Below are 19,562 nucleotides of genomic sequence, written 5' to 3' on the forward strand. Positions count from 1 at the left end.
ACGGTCGTATCACAAGGCTGAGGAGGTCTCTCCACCTCCACGGTAGTGGGCTCCTTAGCTGGTGGCCCTGGGGTGATGACCTGTCCTCCACTCCCTGCAGGTTTTTACTCGCTCTCGGTGAGACACCGGCAAGTGAAGCATTACCGAATCTTCCGTCTGCCAAACAACTGGTATTACATTTCCCCGAGGCTCACCTTCCAGTGCTTGGAGGACCTGGTGAATCACTATTCCGGTAAGAATCACTCCATCAAGACCAACACGTGACATCCCTCTTGGCTCACTGCCTACCCCCGCTCCAACTCTGGGCCCTCAGTCCAGGCTGCTCCCCTAGACCTGCCTGGTGATTTATTTGCTCTCTTGTCCATCCTGCCTTCTTCATATGCTCTTTTCTCAGTAATTCAGACTGCAAATTTCAGGCTAAAAGAGACTGAATGTGAATGCTAAGTAAGTAAAACGCAACCAACCTCGACTTCACCCTCCCTCTGCCTGTAAGTGAAATGAATCAGGACGCCCCTACAGTCAAAACCACAGATGGCCTGCACTTCCTTAAGTGGGTCGTACACTTGGGCCTCTGGGGCTTTGCTCTGAAATGCCCTTCATTTCCCCCTTTCTGCATGTCAAAGTCCTCATCGACCTTCAAGGCCCACAGGAAGCCCCCTCCTTGACGAAGCCCTTGGAGGTAGAAGACGAATGGCCTGTTTTTTCTCAGCTCCCCTGCGTGCCAGGTGTTTTTCTGCCTAGAATTCTGGGCGTTCCGCCTGGTGACCTAGTTAAGTGTCTACTGGTCTGTGCTTCTCAACAAGTTCTTAGAGACCAGGGATTATACTTCATTCATCTGAATGTCCTTCCTGGGCCCGGGAGACAGGTCCCAGTGTTCCATGCTGACCGGAGCACCCTCCAAGACAGCGGATACAGAGCAGGGTTTGATGGAGGTGATGGGTGTAGTGCATAGAGTTGGAAGAGGAACTGTGAATTAGACTGACCTGAATGCCAGGTCAGGAGGTCAGGAGTTAAGAGTTTCACCCTATGGAAAAGGGAGAAATGATATATATATATAAAAAATAAAAGTGGCTCCATTTCTAAAAGCTGGCTCTGAAACCATCTTGTGTTCAGATCCTAGATCTGGGCCACCTTGGGCTGGCGGTTCACCTTTGAGTCCATCCTCAGAGTCACGCAGACGCTAAGTGTTCCTACCTTGAAGACGCGGTGAGAGTTCACCGAGTCAGTGCGGGGAAAGTGCAGATGAGAGCACCCGGGACATAAACGTGGGCTCCTGTCACTGCGTGAGCCGCTGTCCCCTGACTGGGAGGGCGCCCTCCTCCCCGCTTCTGCCACGTGCGAGAAGGGAAGACAGAAGCTGCTTTCACTGCACAAGCATCTTCCCCCTTCCACGTTCCAGACGTCTGAACCCAAGCCCTAGATTCTTTAGGATGTGTGATCTTAAAGGGCCTTTCAAGGTGAAAGGAGGCATCCACGGGGCTGGGTTATCACACCTGGCCTGTGAGCAGTGCAGGTCAGGAAGGGTCACTCGGGAGACCCACGCCCAGACGTGGCTCTGGGCTCTATGAGTTCCTGGGTGAAGACCTCCACCTCGTGAAGCCCACTTCGCTATTCACGGAAGGTGGATGAGAGCAGCCCGCCTACAGGTGGTTGCCACAATTCTTGAACATGACAGCTCACGCAACGTGTCTATCTGAGCTTGGCACATGGTGGGTTCCAAATAAATGATAGAGCAAATATTACTCCCATGACACCTGAACACCTAGCAGCTTAGCTAAAAATGAAAGAGGAAGGGAGTCCTGGAAGCAGTCAGCTTTTACTGATCACGAGTAGAAGTTGGTCGTGGTATTTGGCTTTTAATAAGAATCATCTGAGAGGTGTGGAGACCATAAGTTTTGCATAGACAAAAGCAAACATGAAAAGGATGCTGGCCCAGCAGAGATGTTTACAGAGCAGGAGGTCCACGAGGCTTCCCTGCCGTGAACACCCGAGGATCGCACGGCAGCACAGAAGCACACCTTCCAAAAACGGGCCCTGGTCACTGCACCAGCACAGGGGTCAAAGTCAGCAGTCCTCTCTGCGAGTGACTGAAAAGGGTCTGCGGCCCTGCAAGGCTTCTGGTACCTTCAGGACCCCATGGTGGGAATAACGTGGCCAGTTTACATCCCACCAGGTTCTTCCTAAAGGCGCAGAATCTGAGAAAGCATGCACTCAGTTGTGTGAACAGACTTGTTTTATGAGTTACTTGTATTTATTATCCCAGTGCCTTTGGGCAAATTATTTAATAACTTAATAATTATTTAATTATATTATTATTCAAATTTGCTAGTATTGAATTTAATAATTTTGGAGCCTCAGTTTCTGTATCTATGAAGTGAAAGTGAAAGTGTCAGTTGTTCAGTCGTGTCCAACTCTTTGCAACCCCGTAGGCTGTAGCCCGCCAAGCTCCTCTGTCCATGGGCTTCTCCAGGCAAGGATACTGGAGTGGGTGGCCATTCCCTTCTCCAGAGGATCTTTGTGACCCAAGGATAGAATCTGAGTCTCCTGAATTGTAGGCAGATTCTTTACCATCTGAGCCAATAATTTTGGAGCCTCAGTTTCTGCATCTATAAAATGGGGATTAAAATGCTTCTTACAGGATTATCGTTAGAACTACAAAAAAAAAAAAAAATGCCTGTGACTGGCTGTGACCTCAAGCTCATGACTTGACCCCAGGGTCTTTGGCTTCTTCATTCCCCAAACGGGTATACAGTACCAACAGCCAGAGCCGCTCAGGGCTCCCTGAGCTGACAGCTGCCAGGCTCACTCAGCACGGGACTGAGGCTACATGCTCAGAAGTGCCGGTTCTCTTCTTTGCCAAAATGTATGTCTCACCCTAAGAATTAACCTTTCTAAGGAAGATGCTCTCTACCACCGCTCGTTTCTTTCATCTTTGAGTCTGACTTGCTGTCCTTCGCCTCCTAACCTGGGAGGTCGTTTCAATTTCCAGCCCCTGACAGGTAATTATTTCAGGTTCACATCCAGTTAAGCTCCCTGTAACCTCAGGGTCCAATCTCACATTCCTCAGTGCGAGCCAGCGTGGGTGGACATCTGTGTCCCCACGGTGAAAGTCACGCGGACATGAAGCATTACTGACAGTCACTCTCTGACTTGATTCTTCAGCTACAATTCCCTTTTCTTCTTTGGCTAGGACACCCCAAGAGCTCCATCACTGTGATGGAGACAGAGCCCAGCAGAGGGGTGCTGTGCTTCCTAAACCCTGGCGATGGGCAGTCTCGAAGCCAGGCTGGCGGCATCCAGACAGGCACTTCATCTTCCACAGGACAAGAGACCCACTGGGCTCTCCATCCTCAGTAGGGCCACAGAGAATCTCCTGCATCTGTGAGAACATCCGAGCACTGCAGGCTCGAGGGTGTCTCACGATGACATGGGCTAGGGGAAGGCTTTGAAGAGCTGGAGGCTCTATCTTAAAGCTCCTAGAGAGATGGGGGACCCTGGAAGCTCAACTAGGAGCTATTAAAGGAGGATAAAAGGAAAGGATTTATTTAATTTTCATCCTCTTTTGGCTTGAGTATCTAAGGTAGAGAAGAGAGAAGTTTCTTTTTTGTCTTCATCCATTTTCTTCTCGATTTTGCCTTTTATCTTTCTGCTTTTCTCCTCCTATTTCTGTGTCGTTCGTCCTTTTTGGTCTGTCTTTGCTTCTTCCCCTCCCTCCCTCTCTACCTCTTTCTTCCCTCTCTCTTCTCTTCCTCCCTCTCCTTTCCTGTCTTCTTCCCTTATTTCCTTTATCTCTCTTCCTTCCCCCAGAGGCGTCAGCCCCACCCATGCTATATGGACCCTGGTTCTGTGTGCCGTGGGGGACGCAGCAGTGCACATAGCCCCCCAGCACACAGGAGGCCGCCCCGGAAGCTGATGGCCCTGCACCTTGGTGGGAAATCCCTGGGCGTGGGGTCTCCCTCACACGGGCACTCTGCCAGCTTTCCTCACGTGTCAGCTCCGTCCTCTCATCCAACAATAGAGGATTCAGGTTCAGAGAGGGTCCCGGTGATGCGCTATCTGGGTGGAGCTGAGACTCTACCCCAAGTCTGGTGGATCCTGGTCCTAAAGTCTACCCTTGCCTCGTGTCAAGCTAAATGCAGTGTGCGCTCGGGGCATGTTGAGATGTCCTCAACAGCTGCACACATGGTTCTCAGCCCCTTGCAAGTCTCAGCCTCGGTTTCCCCTCGTGAACATCCAGGGCCCCGCAGCACGCACTGGCCGGGGCATCTCAGAGCCGCTGACCGGTTCTCCGTTTTCTCCTCAGAGGTGGCCGACGGCCTCTGCTGTGTGCTGACCACCCCCTGCCTCACTCAGACGGCGGCAGCCCCAGCAACGAGGGCCTCCGACTCACCCGTCACCCTGCGCCAGAAGACCTTTGACTGGAGAAGGGCGATCAGGTGTGTGTGTGTGTGTGTGTGTGTGTGTCCTCCATGCATGTATAAGCCCCAAACCAGCATGTGAGCCCAGCACATGAAAACTGTGGCCTGTTACCGCCAGCCTTGCTACCCCCCTGCTCTGTGCAGGTACAGACCCCGGGAATCCCGATGTCCCTGGGAGACCAACCTGTCTCAGCTCCCACGCCCTGGGTGGCGTGGCCCTAGCAACTCCCCGCTACAGCCTGAGTACCCCCAGTTCTGCACATTCATTCAGCCCTCCTTCAGCATCAGCTGAATATTTTCTAGGTGAATGATACCTCCTTGCATTTTTCTAATTGTCAGTATTCTAGAGGGCAACACACAAATCAGTCTTGTGTAAATTTAATCTTGTTGTAAACTCAATCGTGAAGCTTAAACCCGCCAGCAAAATCCTAAGACGACTTCATTCTTTAAGGGGAAAAAAAAATCTTCCCTTATTTGTTCTGATTGTCAGCTATTGCATTTAAGGGGTATCTGTAAGTGGGAACTGGTGGGTTACCTTATTAATTAAATAATGATCCAGACATCCCACTGGTAAATTCAAAGAAATTCAGTGATCAGAGTTGCCTAGGAAATAAAACAGCCGTTCCTTGTAAATTATCATGAAGAAAGATTAATTAAAATGTACAGCTGGAAGTTTTAGCCATCCAAGGAAACAGTGGCTCAGAGAGGTCAAGTGATTTCTCCAAAATTACACAGCCACAGATTGAAGAAGCAGAATTAGAACAAGTTCGATACATATTAACCAGGCTCTTCATTTGTTTTTCTCCCTTTTCTTATTCTCCTGTCCTCCATCCCACTCCATCCCTCTGCTTTGCCCCTTTCTCTGTCCACTATCTGCCCACTAGCAGACAGCAAGAGGACCCGGAGGGGGCAGAGAACCCAGTCGGTGTGGATGAGTCCCTTTTCAGCTACGGCCTTCGGGAAAGCATCGCCTCATACTTGTCCCTGACGGGAGATGACAGCGCCTCCTTCGACCGGAAGAAGAAAAGCATGTCTCTGATGTACAGTGGGAGCAAAAGGAAGAGCTCTTTCTTCTCGTCACCACCATACTTTGAAGATTAACTGGAGAACAGACACCACGGTGTTTGCCCAAAATAACAGAGGTTATGACTGTCACCTGCCATCCTGCACAGAGGCACGTGGTCCCTGGGGAAACTCATGTCTTCCAGAAGCCAAGAGAAGCCACGTGAAGAACTGAACTCTTGTCTTCTGCATCCATATCATGACAAAGGGGACCCCTCTCTGGTGTCTGATCAGGCACACTGCAAAATGTTGACTCCTGGCATCTTCATGTGAGGGGGTTGGAAGAGCCGTGTGTGTGTGTGTGTGTGTGTGTGTGTATGTATGTGCACGCTATGTCTGTGCAAAAGACAAAGATGCTCTCTCAGAAGAAAGTGCACTGGTACCCTCTCCAGCATACCACGCAGCTGGGCTCCCACTGAGGCCACTAGAGAAAACTTCTGAATGAGAAAAGCCTGAGAAGAAAACGAGCCAGAAGCTACAGCCTGGCAGACAATCTGGGTTTGCAAATCGATCCCCTGCACTGAACTTTTGAAACCCATCTGTAAAGAGACCTCTGGGCTGCAGCTCCTCTCTTTCTAAGGGAGCTCAGTGGCACTAAACGCTAACCTTCCTTATAAACCCCCAGTCGGAAGATCCCTTTGGGCTTCTAGCTCCAAAACTACATGTGTAGAAGTCAGGTGACTTCCCAACTTATGCAGAGACCAGGAGAAATGGGAGAGGAGGAGGCTGCCCATGGGGAAAGCACCAGGGCAGGCCTGGAACTGAGCGAGATTTTGCGACGTCACCAGCCACGGCTCACAGCACAGAAAGGGCTTCTCTGGGATGCTGAGGTTCTTGCCTCTATTCATGCATCCGGTATTCATTCGTGATTACCAGAAGAGGCACCGTGTTAAGACCTGTGTAGGTATCAGGTATCAGGCCCAGCAGTATAGACAGGAAGTAAATATTTGTTATAGACAAATATTGTGGAAGTGCTATGCTGTACTAAGTCACTCAGTCATGTCCGACTCTTTGTGACCCCATGGACTGTTGCCTGCCAGGTTCCTCTGTCCATGGGATTCTCCAGGCAAGAATACTGGAGTGGGTTGCCATGTCCTCCTGGGACTGGGTGACCCAGGAGTTCATGTCTCAGCTGGATCCTTAAGTAATGGAAGGGTTGGCTGGACTGGATAAGTGAGAATGGTTGGATTTTTTGAAAAAAAAGGAACTTAGTTAAGTTCTAAAGAAATCATCCATCCAGTATCTTCTTTTAAAAAGAGTCTGTCAGCCACATGAATAAAAATGCTAAGCTCCAGAAAAGAGGGGAACCAGAGTGGCTTAATTCTGTCAAACAGAATTTTAAGAGATGAGAGAGAAAACACCACAAATTTCTGGAGAAGGAGAAGCAATTCTCTCCGGATCCTGTTAGGAAGGGGTTGCAGTTGCCTCTAGGACCTGTTTCCCCGCCATTGCAAAGGGGTTCCGGGAGAGGAGGGCTGTTGCTGATAGGAAAAGTCTGTCTGTTCAGCATACACATTCCAGCCATCTGAGATCACTGCCCTGGTGGTGTGTGCACATACGTTTACACGATTTTCTGTATCATCGGATTCCAGCGTGTTTATCCAAGAGGACGTTTGTGGTTTCCTCAACACTCCCCACAGGCTGTTTCTAAAGGGCTGGCCGATGTATGGGAAATGAATGTAACTCTGGGGACGCCAACTCCCCCCCTCGCCAACGGCAGATGTGTGTGCTGCGTCTTCTGTACTGTTTTCCGTTGTGACCAACGACATGGTTGGGACATTTGGGGAGGACTCGGTGTGGGGGGGAGCAGGTTTTAAATGGGAAGCATTACATTTTGCTAAATCATGTATTTATTCCTGATTAAAATAAGCCTAATAAATATTTAATTCTCGGGGACTCCCCTGGCAGTCCAATGGTTAAGACTTCGCCTTCCAATGTAGTGGGGGGGATGCGATCCCTGGTCAAGGGGCCAAGGCCCCACAAGCCTCAGGCCATAACATAAAACAGAAACAGTGTTTTAACAAACTCAACAAAGACTTTATAAGTGGCCTTTATAAGTGGCCTTACATGAAATTTATATTTCATGTAAATATTTTACATGAAAAAATATTTACTTGGCATGCTGGGGAGAGGTTCCTGGGTGAGGTGGGTGGGTGGTTAGTTCCGAGGCTCTGTGGGTTAAGAATTTTTAAAGAAACTTGCAACTGGAGTGAGAGGAGACCAGGGAACACAAGAAGAGCCCACACGGCTGGTGTGTCGGCATCTCCTGGAGATGTAGTCATAAGAAAACAGGGCTTGATGACTTTTGAGGCTGTCTCATCCGACTTGGGGCTGGACATCCAAGATCCAGGGAGAGAACAACTTCTTAGCGATTGTTAGGAAAGTTTGGTCTCACCTAGACACTCTTGCATATTACTTGTGATAGTTCTGCAATTTGTTCTTCCAAGAATTCCTTCCACAGATATGTTTTTGGACATCTACTAGATACCAAATGCTGTTCTAGGGGCTGCGACCATTGCAGTGAAACCAGAAGAGGACCTTGCAAGCAGGGGCAGGCGGTGTCCTTCCCAACCTAACTCCCCAGGGAAGCTCTCCTCTCCTTGCGTCCCCTCCCTTCTGCCTGAAGTTCCTGGCAACCCAGGCCCAGCCCCTCAGATGACAGCAAGACCCTAGGATGACAGAGAAACACATAGAAGGAACGTGGCCCCCAAGAAATCATGAGATATCTGGACTCCCCACCTGGGAAAATGTTATGGGAAAGAGAAAAAAGAAACTCACTTGTTATTTAAGCTGCTTTCATGATGGGTCTCCTTGTTAAAGCAGTTGAGCATTTGCTCCAAAGTGCATAGAAATAAAGGGGATTCCCAGGTGGCTCAGTGGTAAAGTATCCACCTGCCAATGCAGGAGACTTGAGTTCTATCCCTGGGTCGGGAAGATCCACTATAATAGGAAATGGCAACCCACTCCAGTATTCTTGCCTAGAAAATCCCATGGACAGAGGTACCTGGTAGGTTACAGTCCATGGAGTTGCACAGAGTCAGACATGACTGAACAACTGAGCACACACACTCACGCATAGAAATAAACCTGATTTGCAGATAGTGAGATAACTTGATAAAACTCCAATGGACCCAGCAGACAAAGTATTAGAGATGATAAGAAAGCTTAGCAAATGCAAAACCAACTTAGTTCCCTACACCCTTCTTTACCAACTGGAGAGTAAAATAGAAAACATGAAACCACTTAGGAAGGGTCTTGCCTCACAACAAGTTTGTAAAACTTTTATGGAGAAAAGTTCAAAACTCTATGAAAAGATAAGGAGACAAAAATACTATGGGCCTGATTATAGGGTTAAGCTGATATAAGAACTAATATCCTAAAAACAGATATTTTGCCAGAATGATTTGGAAAAGTATGTGAAACTACTGTCCAATTGCCATCAGGAATATTTTTAAAAATCAGTGAACTTATTCTGGCTTCCTGGGTAAAACAGTGGTAAAGAATCTGCCTGCCAGTGCAGGAGATCCGGGTTCAATCCCTGGGATGGGAAGATCCCCTGGAGAAGGAAATGACAACCCACTCCGGTATTCCTGCCTGGGAAATCCCATGGACAGAGGAGTCTGGCAGGCTACAGTCCATGGGGTTGCAGAGTCAGATGCAACTTAGTGACTGAACAATAACAACGTTAAAACGTATTCCAACATATATACAGAAGCATCAAAGCCCATGAATAGCCAGGCCAATTTTGACTAAGAGAAGCAGCAGGGTAGGCAAGCGCCTCTACTAAGGTATGTGTGAAAACAGGAGAAAAGAGTGTTCTGGACCCAAACTAGCATCTCCCTCGCACTGCCCCCAGATGGTTTAAGGGACTCAGCATGGTCTTAGATGCCCTCTTTGAACCAGGAGCTGAGCTAAGTGTTAAGGCCATACTAAGATGAATTTTGTACCCAATCAAGCCTGCAGTCATAGTAGAAATGGAATAAGCTGTGCTAGAAAACATAACAAGCAAGTAAAACAAATCAGAATTCCTAAAATTTACCAAGCAGAAGTCTCTTCACCGCAGTGAGAGTCTTTCTGTTTTAGAGATGGAGAAAGGCTTAGAGGCCCCATTCAGCTGAGCCCTAAAGATAGAGTGAGTTTCCAGGTGGAAAACAGGACGTGCTGACCACAGACCAGCATGGAAAAGATCTAGAGGAAGGCATGGCATTTTCTAGGAATGGCGGCAGAGCTGGTGAGCCTGGACTGCAGGGTTTGTGTGGGAAAGGAGAAAGGAAAATTGAGTTTGAGGCCAATTCCTGGGGCCTGGAGCTCATTCTGAGGAATGCAGAATTGGGGCAATGTTGTAGGAAAGCCATGGAAATTTCTTCTAAGTCCTGTAAATCATAGTGTGGAGGACATGACCTCTTCTACCTTCTCTTAAAACTGGCCAAGGGGTCAGTGCCACAGAATTCAGGCTTGCAACACGGCCTCCCCTTTCTTCTTCAACCTCCCATGAGGGCAGGTGAAACCTCGCACCTCCTGATCTGCTTTTGTTTGGAATTGCCTTTGCTTGGCATGGGATACGGGGAACTGGTTTTCTTAAGTTTCCACAGGGTGCAGGACACTTTACAAACCTTATATCATGACTCCTTGAATCCTCAGGAGACAGAATTAATCACATGCATTTTATCCATGAAGCAGGTAAGTAAAAGGTTTCACCCAAGGCCAGCATCATAATGCAAGCTTGTCTGATTCTAGGCTTTTTCTCTGACACATTGAGACCCTGAAAGCATCCCAGGCTCTTGGAGAAACATTCTCACAGTGTGGAAGAACACAGGATTTGGCTTCACAGGTTCCAGCCCCTAATGCAGTGCCTTCTTGACTGTGTGTTCTTTAGCAGGTCACTAAACATCTCCGAGCCTTGGCTTTCTCATGTCTAGATTAGAAACAAAATAAATGTCCCTTGCAAATCAATGTCAGGAACCTATGAGATCACGCATTGAAATGGATTTATGGCCCCACACATGCTGAACAAATACATATAAGCTATTAATTATCACACGAGTCTGTCTCGTTCAAATTTCAATAGTTCTGGCCCAAGATTTGCAGAAAGACTGAAGGTTTTATCCAAGAATATATCATCACCTCACTTTCATTCCCCCAAACATCTGCTGGTAGAGAGCACGTTGAAGGAACTGCTAATATATTGAAGTATTTTAGTTCTCTCAGTTCCAAATAATTTCACACGCATCCCAAAGACTGTGGGGAACAGTTGTAAAAGCTGTCTCTAAATGACTAAAACAGAAGGAGGGTTTATTTTTAAATACACTACCATTTGTTAAAACAGATTCGTTTTTGAAATTCCCCAAACATCTCAACCCTCCAGAACTTTCAAAAGGAAAATTCTGCCTTCTGGGCCTACTGGAAGGTATTTTTGGTGTCCTCTGGGTCCCCTTGAGTGTCTGGTTTCTGAGAGGGCCCTGGGGGGAATCCCTTTGGGAACAACTCACAGTCAGGAAAGTCTGCTTTCAGTACCAGAAACTGCAAGATGTTTGTGCTCAGGTCTCTTGCCACTCAGATGGACCCCCTATAGAGGGACAGACTGAAGACCACCCGAAGTGAAGGACAAGAAACACAAGAAAGAGGTGGGAGGAAGGGAAGCGGACCGGCTTGTGGGTCCCAGGACACACACCACCATCCCACTACCCAGGTTCATGAGCTAGCTCATTCACTGGCTGTATGTTAATCATGGAGCATCGACCAGAACACAGCAGCGTTGGGTGCCCTGGGCTCTGTGGAGAGCCGGGCACTGCTGGCCCCTGCTGGCCTGGAGTTGACAGTCTGTGGGAGAGACACATGTGGCAGGAAGAGTAATTCTGCACTGGTGGGGAAGCGGGAGAAAGGCTGGATGAGATTTACAGGTGGCAGCGGCCTCAGGAAGGGGGTCCGATCTGAGGCTGGAAAGTCTGGAAGGAGTCCCTGAAAGACGAGGAGGTCAGGAAAGAGAACGAAGGGAGAAAAGCATTTCGGGCAGAGGAAACCACCCGGAAGAGGCTGAATAGAGCCCAGACTTCTCAATGAACACCAGACGGCTCCGTGGCTGCAGGAGAGAGATAAAGCGGCAGGAGGCACTGCTCCCTTTCAGGGCGGAGACGATGCCCATCCGGCCTCAACTGTGCCCTCTGCACTGACACTTCTCTACCCTCCTCGTAGTCATGGGTTTGGATCCCAGGAAGCCTGGACAGAGCTGCGTGTGGTTTGATGGGCTTAAAATCGCCAGGTGGTCCCTGACACTGGCCCTGACGGTTCTCCATTGCTCTTTCCTCTGTGTCACTTAACAGTCTCCTCGTTGCTTTCTTTTCCTTACATGCATCCTCCACCAAGCTCTAGAAGTCTGATTCTTCGATGGTAGGAGTGTTCATAGTAGCACTATTGCCAGTAGCCAAAAGGGGGAAGCAACCCACATGTCAATCAGCAGACGAATGGGCCAACAAAGCATGGTGTACACACACAACATCACTCAGCCTTAAAAATAAATGAAATTCTGATGCATGCTACAACATGGATGAACCTTGAGGACATTATGCTAAGTGAAATAAGCCAGTTACAAAAGGACAGATCTCATGGGATTCCACCAACATGAGATAAATTCGTATTAGAGTGGGCAAATTCACAGAGACAGGAAGTAGAATAGAGGTTACCAGGGGCTGGAAGGAAAGGAGAATGGGAAGATAGTGCTTAATAGGTGCAGAGTCTCTGTTTGGAATGATGAAAAGGTGCTGCTGATGATTAATACTGATGGTCACACAACGTTGTGAATGTACTTAATGCCAGTGAATGGTATGCCTGGTAATGGTTAAGATGGGAAACCAAGTCAGCAAACAAACAAAAGCCACCAACGGTTCACATGCACTCAGGATAAAACCCAAGGTGCTCAGTGCAGTCTGGCTGTTCTCTGCCTCCCAGCCTCCACTCCACAGTCCAGTCAGACCCTGCCCTCCAGCCGCATTGCATGATGGGCAGATCCCAGTGAGGAGCCCTTGATGCCAGGACTCTGGCTGTGTGCCAACACAGCCTGCAGCATCAGCGTGCACAGTCCCTCTCCCAGGGCACTCCCTCCTCCCTGAGCTTGGCCGGGGGCTTCTCTCTGAGCTGCCATAAGACTCTCTTTTCAACAGCTGCGTTAAGTGTCTGTCCCCTCTCTCTCAAGTAAACCACAAGCTTCCTGAAAGCTGGGCACACATCATGTAGTAAGGCATTTCCAGCAATGAGCATAGTACCTGGCACCAGTTGGACATTCAGTAAAATTAGAAGCTAATCAGAACACCCAACAGAGATTATGCTGTGGTCAACAGGTGGTTTCCTCCATCATAATTATTCCATCCCTATCATTATCATATCACCATCATCATCATTTTCACCACCTTCATCACCATTATCATCATTATCACTAACACTACCCTGTCTACATGATTAGTACTTTGGTTATGAGTAGCCAGTAACATCCTGGCTCATGTATGCATAGAAAGATGGCCACGGGTGGGATACCCATTCAGAACAAAGGATAAAGGAAATCCAAGCAATCGAAGCCAGGTGGGGGGAGGAAGGACCGCCTTCAGCAAGACTGAAGACAGAGTGGGCAGCTCACCATCAGCACAGCTCTCCGGAAGAGTCTGGAGTTGGCGGCTCTGGTGGTTACAAGGTGGATGCTGGCCACGTCGGCTCCGCCACGGTCTGCTGCCAGGGTCACGCGCCGAGGGTCCCCGCCAAACGCTCGGATGTGGGTCTGCACCCAGGTCAGAGCCACCATCTGGTCCAGCAGCCCCCAGTTGCCGCTCAGCTCGTTGGACCCTTAGGAAAGAGGAAAGCCTTTAACCCTCTGTGATCCTGCACCCTGGATGCAGCCAGTCAGGCACATGGCACCTGTGGGGGACCTAGACTCCCGTCCACCCAGGTCAGGACTGTGACTTCTCAATACAGTGGGAGAGCCTGGGCTCTGGAATCAGGCCCATCCAACTGGGATTCTCCCATCAGCCTTTGCCAAGTAGGAGACCACGGACACGTCTCTCCACGTCTGTGGACTAAGGCTTCCCTGTCCTAAAGGGGGTGGCTGCTCAGATGAGAGGCAGTGCGTGTTCAGAGCCCCCGCTTGGCACATCCAGGGAAAAGGAGCTGAGCTTTCTGCCCCGGATCCTCCCTGACTGCCCCAACTCTCCGGGTCTCTTCCCCGGGATGAAGGCTAGGCCAGCCTGGGGCCATCAGTCTCACCCCTTCCCACCACCTTCCATGACCTTCAGCAGCACTCAGTAGAGCTGATCTTTTTTTTTCATATAATTTAGGAAATATTTTTTATTTATTTTTAGATTTTTTTTTGATGAGGACCATATTCAAAGTCTTTATTGAATTTTTTGCAATATTACTTCTGTTGTATATTTTGACTTCTTGGCTGCAAGGCATGCTAGCTCCCTGATGAGGGATAGAACCTGCATTTCCTGCATTGGAAGGCAAAGTTTTAACCACTGGACCACCAGGGAAGTCCCCAGTAAATAGTTACTGAAAGCTCAGCACTTTTTAAAAATGGAATGATTCAGACACAAGAAAACCTACAGCCAGAACACTCTTCTCCTTGGCATGCGGAACACTCTATGCCCAGACCCCACGGCCATCTCTGAATTGAGTGGACCCTCCTTAGTCTACACCACTAAGGACCCTGAAGCACCAGGCCTGTCCTGGTCCGAGCCGAGGCTCACCCCCTCTTCTCTGGCAGACCCTTGGCTTCAACCACCACTTACGGCGGCTGACTCTCAGGACCCTTGGCTTCAACCACTGCCTACGTGAGGCTGACTCTCAGGATGACATCGCTGCCCAGAACACTCTCCAGGCCCAGGTCCCTCACATTCCTCCAGGAGGCTGACTCACAGGCACCTCAGGTCCATTCAGTCCCAAAGGGAATCGATTCCAAGTCTCCTGAGCGCCCCGCCAGCAGCTTCTCCTGAGTTTCTTACCTTCTCCCTCAAACCCAGCCACACCCACCCACTCCTCTCCTGCACAGCCTCGTGGGTCTTCCCGGACTCCTCTTTCACCTGCTTCCCCTCCTCCCCCCTCCCCTGATGCGGTGAGTGCTCCCCCACTGATCTCTGCCCTATCTCTCCTAGAGTTGTTCACTGGCCTCCCGTATCCTCACTCTCCTCTTGCCCCTGAATTCTCTGTGTGCATCCAGAGTGATCTTCTAAATTGCAATTTGGTTATCTCTCTCTGAGACACACACACACCCCCCAGTGTACACACTCACACCCCCTAATGTATACACACACACAACACAATGCATACACACACACCCCAATGTATGCACACACACCCCAATGTACACACATACCACCCCAACATATACACACCCCCCCCAATGTATACACACACACCCCCAACATATATAGACACACACACAACAATGTATACACACACACCCCAATGTACACACACACCAGTGTACACACATATACTAATGTACACACACCAATGTACACACACACCCCAATGTACACACACATACACACAACAATGTACACACACACCCCAATGTACACACACATACACACAACAATGTATGTACACACCAATGTACACACACAAACACACTAACCAACATACACACACATGTACACACACATCAATGTACACACACACACCCCCTGCCCCATCCTATGTAATGTCTCCCATCTCATCTCATGGTCCTTAGGGCACCATTTCAATTCTTCTCATGCATTCCAAGCCCCCCAGGACCCGGTCGCCCATCTCTGGGGCACATCTCTCTTTGTCTCCACCCCCGTCACCCCGTCCTGTGCTGCAGCCACCCAGCTCCCCATCAGATGCTCAAACACCACACCCCTCCCCTCCCCCACCCTGGGCTCGGCACATGACTTCCTCCACCCAGAACCCTCCCTATGCCCTTGACCTGCCCTAGCTCCGACCTCTGACCAAGTCATCCTCTGAGTCTGAGCTACACTGTCAATTCACAGGCAGCCTTGGGGGAAGTGAGGGTCCCCTTTCAGAGTACTTGCCAGCATGGGGTTCCCTGCTAGACTCTGCCTTCCACTAAAACCAGCGGCATGCAGTTGGTCCTTATGAAATGTTAAGTGAATGAAATGACTACACTTATGATGAACACGATTCAGTATCAAGTGAGAAACTGTCGACAAAAACCCATTTCCCCAGATAGAAAAGTAGCAAAACCTCGCATCCTGCTTCCCCAGGCTGCTGTTCACAAAGGGCTGACGAGAACACCAGCTCGGTGGACATAATGGTTCGAATTACTCCTCCAGCTGGGGAGACGCTCAGAATTTCTTCAAACTCATTTCATGTTCTGGGTTTAGTGAAGCCACTGGCACCCTTCTCTGTGGGCTTTTCTGGATTGCAGACACATTCTGTTTGTTTCCAAGGTCTCAGGGAGGGCAGAAAGGCTGGGCAGCAGCTGAACAAGACCCAGTCTGGGAAGTGACACCCACGGCCTGCATTTCCAGGGACAGCGTGGAGGCATGGCATTGTCCCTGACTCCCAGGCCCCCAAGTAGCAGCTTCTCACGGACAACGCTGACATTCTGGGGTCTACAGACCCCTAGGAAGTCAGAGATGAGGGTTCTCTCAGGAAGCAAGTCTGAACTGGGCTTCACCTGATGCCAGGACTGTGCTGAGTAGTGCAGAGAGCAAGACAGACAAGGTCTCAGCCCTCAGGGCAGACAGCCTCCAGGACACGCACAGGGAGCCGCCAACTAGCTCATCTGAGATGGTCTAGCTCAGCCCTTTCACTCCCTAGTGGAATCTGAGACTTGAAAGGGAAAGAGTTTGTTTAGTTGCAAGAAGTAAATTTTCTTTGTTTTTTTTTTTTAATGTGGACCAAAGTCTTTATGGAATTTGTCACAATATTGTTTCTGTTTTATGTTTTGGTTTTCTGGCCACAAGACGTGTGGGATCTTAGCTTCCTGATCAGGGAATGAACCCCCACTCCCTGCACTGGAAGGCGAAGTCTTAACCACTGGGCTGCCAGGGAAGTTTCCCAGAAGCAAAACTGAGATAGAATCGGCACTTCAATCTAACACACACTCAGTACCTATTGTCCTAACATTCAACCCAATTCAGCAAACATTTGTCAAAAAAAATAAATCTATGGTGTGCAAGGCACTCTGTTATTTTCATTAAAAATTTTAGGTACTCTTTTTATGGAACTTTCTCTGCTCAGAAGCTTTCATAACGCCTTCATTCCCGCTGCATCAAGTCTAACTTCTTCCTGGCTTCTCCTCCCCTCTAAGATTAACTTCAGACTTCCCTGGTGGCTCAGCTGGTAAAGAATCTGCCTGCAATGCAGGAGACCCGGGTTCGATCCCTGGGTTGGGAAGATCCCCTGGAGGAGGGTCTGGCAACCCACTCCAGTATTCTCGCCTGGAGAATTCTATGGACAGAGGAGCCTGGTGGGCTACAAGTCCATGGCGGGGTGGATCTCAAAAAGTCAGACACAACTGAAGCAACTAAGCAGTAGCAGCAAGATTAACTTCAGCCCATCTGAGCCGTCTGGGTTCCCCTCACTTTCCAACACCCGTCCTAGTCCAGGCATCGGGGTCTGCTCATTGCCTGTGCTCATCACCCTACAGTCTGGTCTTGGCTGAGTTCCATTCTCTTCATCTTCAGGGCTGAGCTCTGGTCTCACCTGATTCAGCCCCGCCACAAACATGCAGCAAGCAGTGCTGCTGGGGGCATGAAACTGGACAGGGCTGCTCTCTGCTGGCCAGGCACATACAGTCCAGGAGGAGTCCAGGATGTAAGTAGAAGATCTCTGGACAAACATGATGATGCACCTCTCCAACTGCCTCACCCCACCCCGAACTAATCCTCCAGCTCTGTTCTACCCACTCTTTGGTCAGAACACATCAGCAAACATTCAGTTGTCTCCTCACGGTCTAATTGACTCTTGCTTGCTCATTTGATTATTTATTCAGTTATCTTTCTAAAACTCCTCAGCTGGGCTCACAGCAGTTCCTCCCCCAGTTCTTGTTGATGGCCATCAATAAAAGGGATCGTGGTGCACAGGCTTTGCAGGTGGGTTATGGAGCCAGACCAGTCAGGCACCGGTCTCACTCCATCCCCTACAAGCTCTGCAGGGCTCTGGATGAGTTACTTAATGTGACTTGACTTTCTCCATCTGTAAAATGGGATAATAATAGTACCAACCTCAACAGGTTGTTATGATGATTGAATTTGTTAAGAATTCTAAAAGGAACAGAATGATGCAGAACCTGGTATAAAGCACTCTAGAAGTTGCTTGTCTTTTCTTAAATAAAATAGTACAGGTTTAGGTTCAGCTATTATCTCCCAGATGCCCTTTGTGGGGTCTACCTTGTCTTCAGCAACAGAAGTTGCACCTGTGATGGAGCAGGACTCCGGGCCTGTTCTTCTGGTCACAAAGGGGAGCAGACCCCTCAGAGGGGAGGCACTAAGGGGAAGCTCTGAGTGCCCCCAGGATGATGCGGTGCTGGGCACATTACGGGGCCTGGCCTTCAGTCTGGCTCCCAGGCCAAAGCACACTTCCTGTTCGCACACCCTTCAGGAGGCCTGCGGACCATGGCCCACCCACTCCTCTGACCCTGCAAGGCCACTGGCCCCGGGTCCCCTCACTGCATTGTTTTGCCAAAGAGAGGAGGTAATCACTGTGCCCCACGCTGGAGGGGTCTTTCCTGCCAGTGAGATCCAGGTGGGGGACCCCTTCACTGCCTTCCCACCTGCTCTTCACCAGGAACCGCGCTCCTTTTAAGTGCTGTTGAGTCTGGGCTTTGCTCTCAGAGAACACGAGTTTGTCTAGTCAGCCGCAGAGCTGACATCACTTTCTGTTTCCATCTCTTTCTTAATGTGCCTCTGGAGTCTGGAGCTCTCAGGGGATTATCTGTACTCTGAACTACAACAGCAGATGCTGCGTACATTCATCACACGAGATAAAGTACATGAAGTGGCAACTCGGCATGACTCAGTAACTGCCAGGGCTGCTGCTGGCCAGATGCAGGGCCCGGAAGTGGCTGCAGAGAGCCCTCCCTTACGGAGGTCCTACCAGGGAAAGGGAAGCAGTGTTAACCCTTGGGAGCCCCTGCGAGGTGCCAGCAAGCTTCCAGATGTTTGCCTTCACACGCTTGATCTCATGAGAGGCGAGCAGCCTGCAATGGATGAGACGCGGAGGGACTGAACCCGGGTCTCCTGCGTTCTAGGCATATTCTTTACCCTCTGAGCCACCAAGAGCTTAAGGGGGCTGGTAAAGGATCCACCTGCCAATGCAGTCGATGCTAGAGATGTGGATTTGACCCCTGAGGTCGAGAAGATCCCTTGGAGTAGAAAATGGCAACAGACTTCCAGTATTCTTGCCTGGAGAATCCTATGGATAGAGGAGCCTGGCTGGCTACAGTCCTCGGGGCTACAGAGATTGGGACACAGCTGAGCGACAGAGCACACACACTCAGAAGTGAGGCAGAAAGTCCCCCGACTGCTCTGAGCCCCGAGCTCAGAAATGGCCACACTGTGCTGACGTCATGGAGATGCCTGGAGACCGAGATGACGTCACCTGGGAAAGACGTCTGGTAGAGACACGGGTGCTGGGTGAGCGTCCCTCTCTCTCTCTCTTGCTGATAGCGTTGCTTTAAGCAGAGGAACAGGCGGTGTTGCAAGCCAGGAGTGAGAAGGGGTGGGTGTTCTCTGCCTCCCCTGACACTGCTCCCAGGAATGGGCTTGCCTTCCCAGAAGCCCACGGAATTCTCCATAGATTACAGCCCATGAAATCATAAGCCCGCCCCCTCACCGACGGGTAGCATATGGAAGTTCTCTTCTGTCTGGAAAAGCTCTGAGCCAGAGTCAGCCAGGTCTGTGGAAAGCCCCACCCAAGCGGGTGCCACAGGCTGGCTTCTGGGTTTCACCATCTCTTTAGCAAAAGGAGCTCCTGACTTAACAGAGTCATCAGTTGTGTTTTTGAAAAAGGAAAGAAAATCCAGCAGGAGTGCTCAGTGCTCTAGCCCTGCCGCTGCCTCCCCGAAGGAAAGCCTGAAATCAGTTCATCAGCCACACTCCCCTCATCGGC

The 19,562-nt window shown here is 49.7% G+C and overlaps 2 protein-coding genes across 5 annotated transcripts in view; one reads left to right on the forward strand and one right to left on the reverse strand.

Moving 5' to 3' along the window:
• Positions 1–7,376, forward strand: part of SLA (Src like adaptor) — a 36,512-nt gene extending 29,136 nt beyond the window's left edge. For 2 of the 4 annotated variants that reach the window (XM_043880096.1, XM_043880094.1), the window contains 3 exons: positions 101–232; positions 4,304–4,436; positions 5,303–7,376. In XM_043880096.1, coding sequence (XP_043736031.1) covers positions 101–232; positions 4,304–4,436; positions 5,303–5,519 — 482 coding nt within the window. In that variant the 3' untranslated portion in view covers positions 5,520–7,376. The remainder of the gene's footprint in view (positions 1–100; positions 233–4,303; positions 4,437–5,302) is intronic. The other 2 variants (XM_043880097.1, XM_043880095.1) reach the window with 1 other exon arrangement.
• TG (thyroglobulin) overlaps positions 1–19,562 on the reverse strand; it is a 235,546-nt gene that overhangs the window by 88,590 nt on the left and 127,394 nt on the right. The window contains exon 41 of the mRNA XM_043880093.1: positions 13,108–13,310. Within this exon, the coding sequence (XP_043736028.1) occupies positions 13,108–13,310 (203 nt within the window). The remainder of the gene's footprint in view (positions 1–13,107; positions 13,311–19,562) is intronic.

The sequence above is a fragment of the Cervus elaphus genome, chromosome 21 (assembly GCF_910594005.1).
Source record: "Cervus elaphus chromosome 21, mCerEla1.1, whole genome shotgun sequence".
In the NCBI taxonomy this organism is placed as follows: Eukaryota; Metazoa; Chordata; class Mammalia; order Artiodactyla; family Cervidae; genus Cervus; species Cervus elaphus.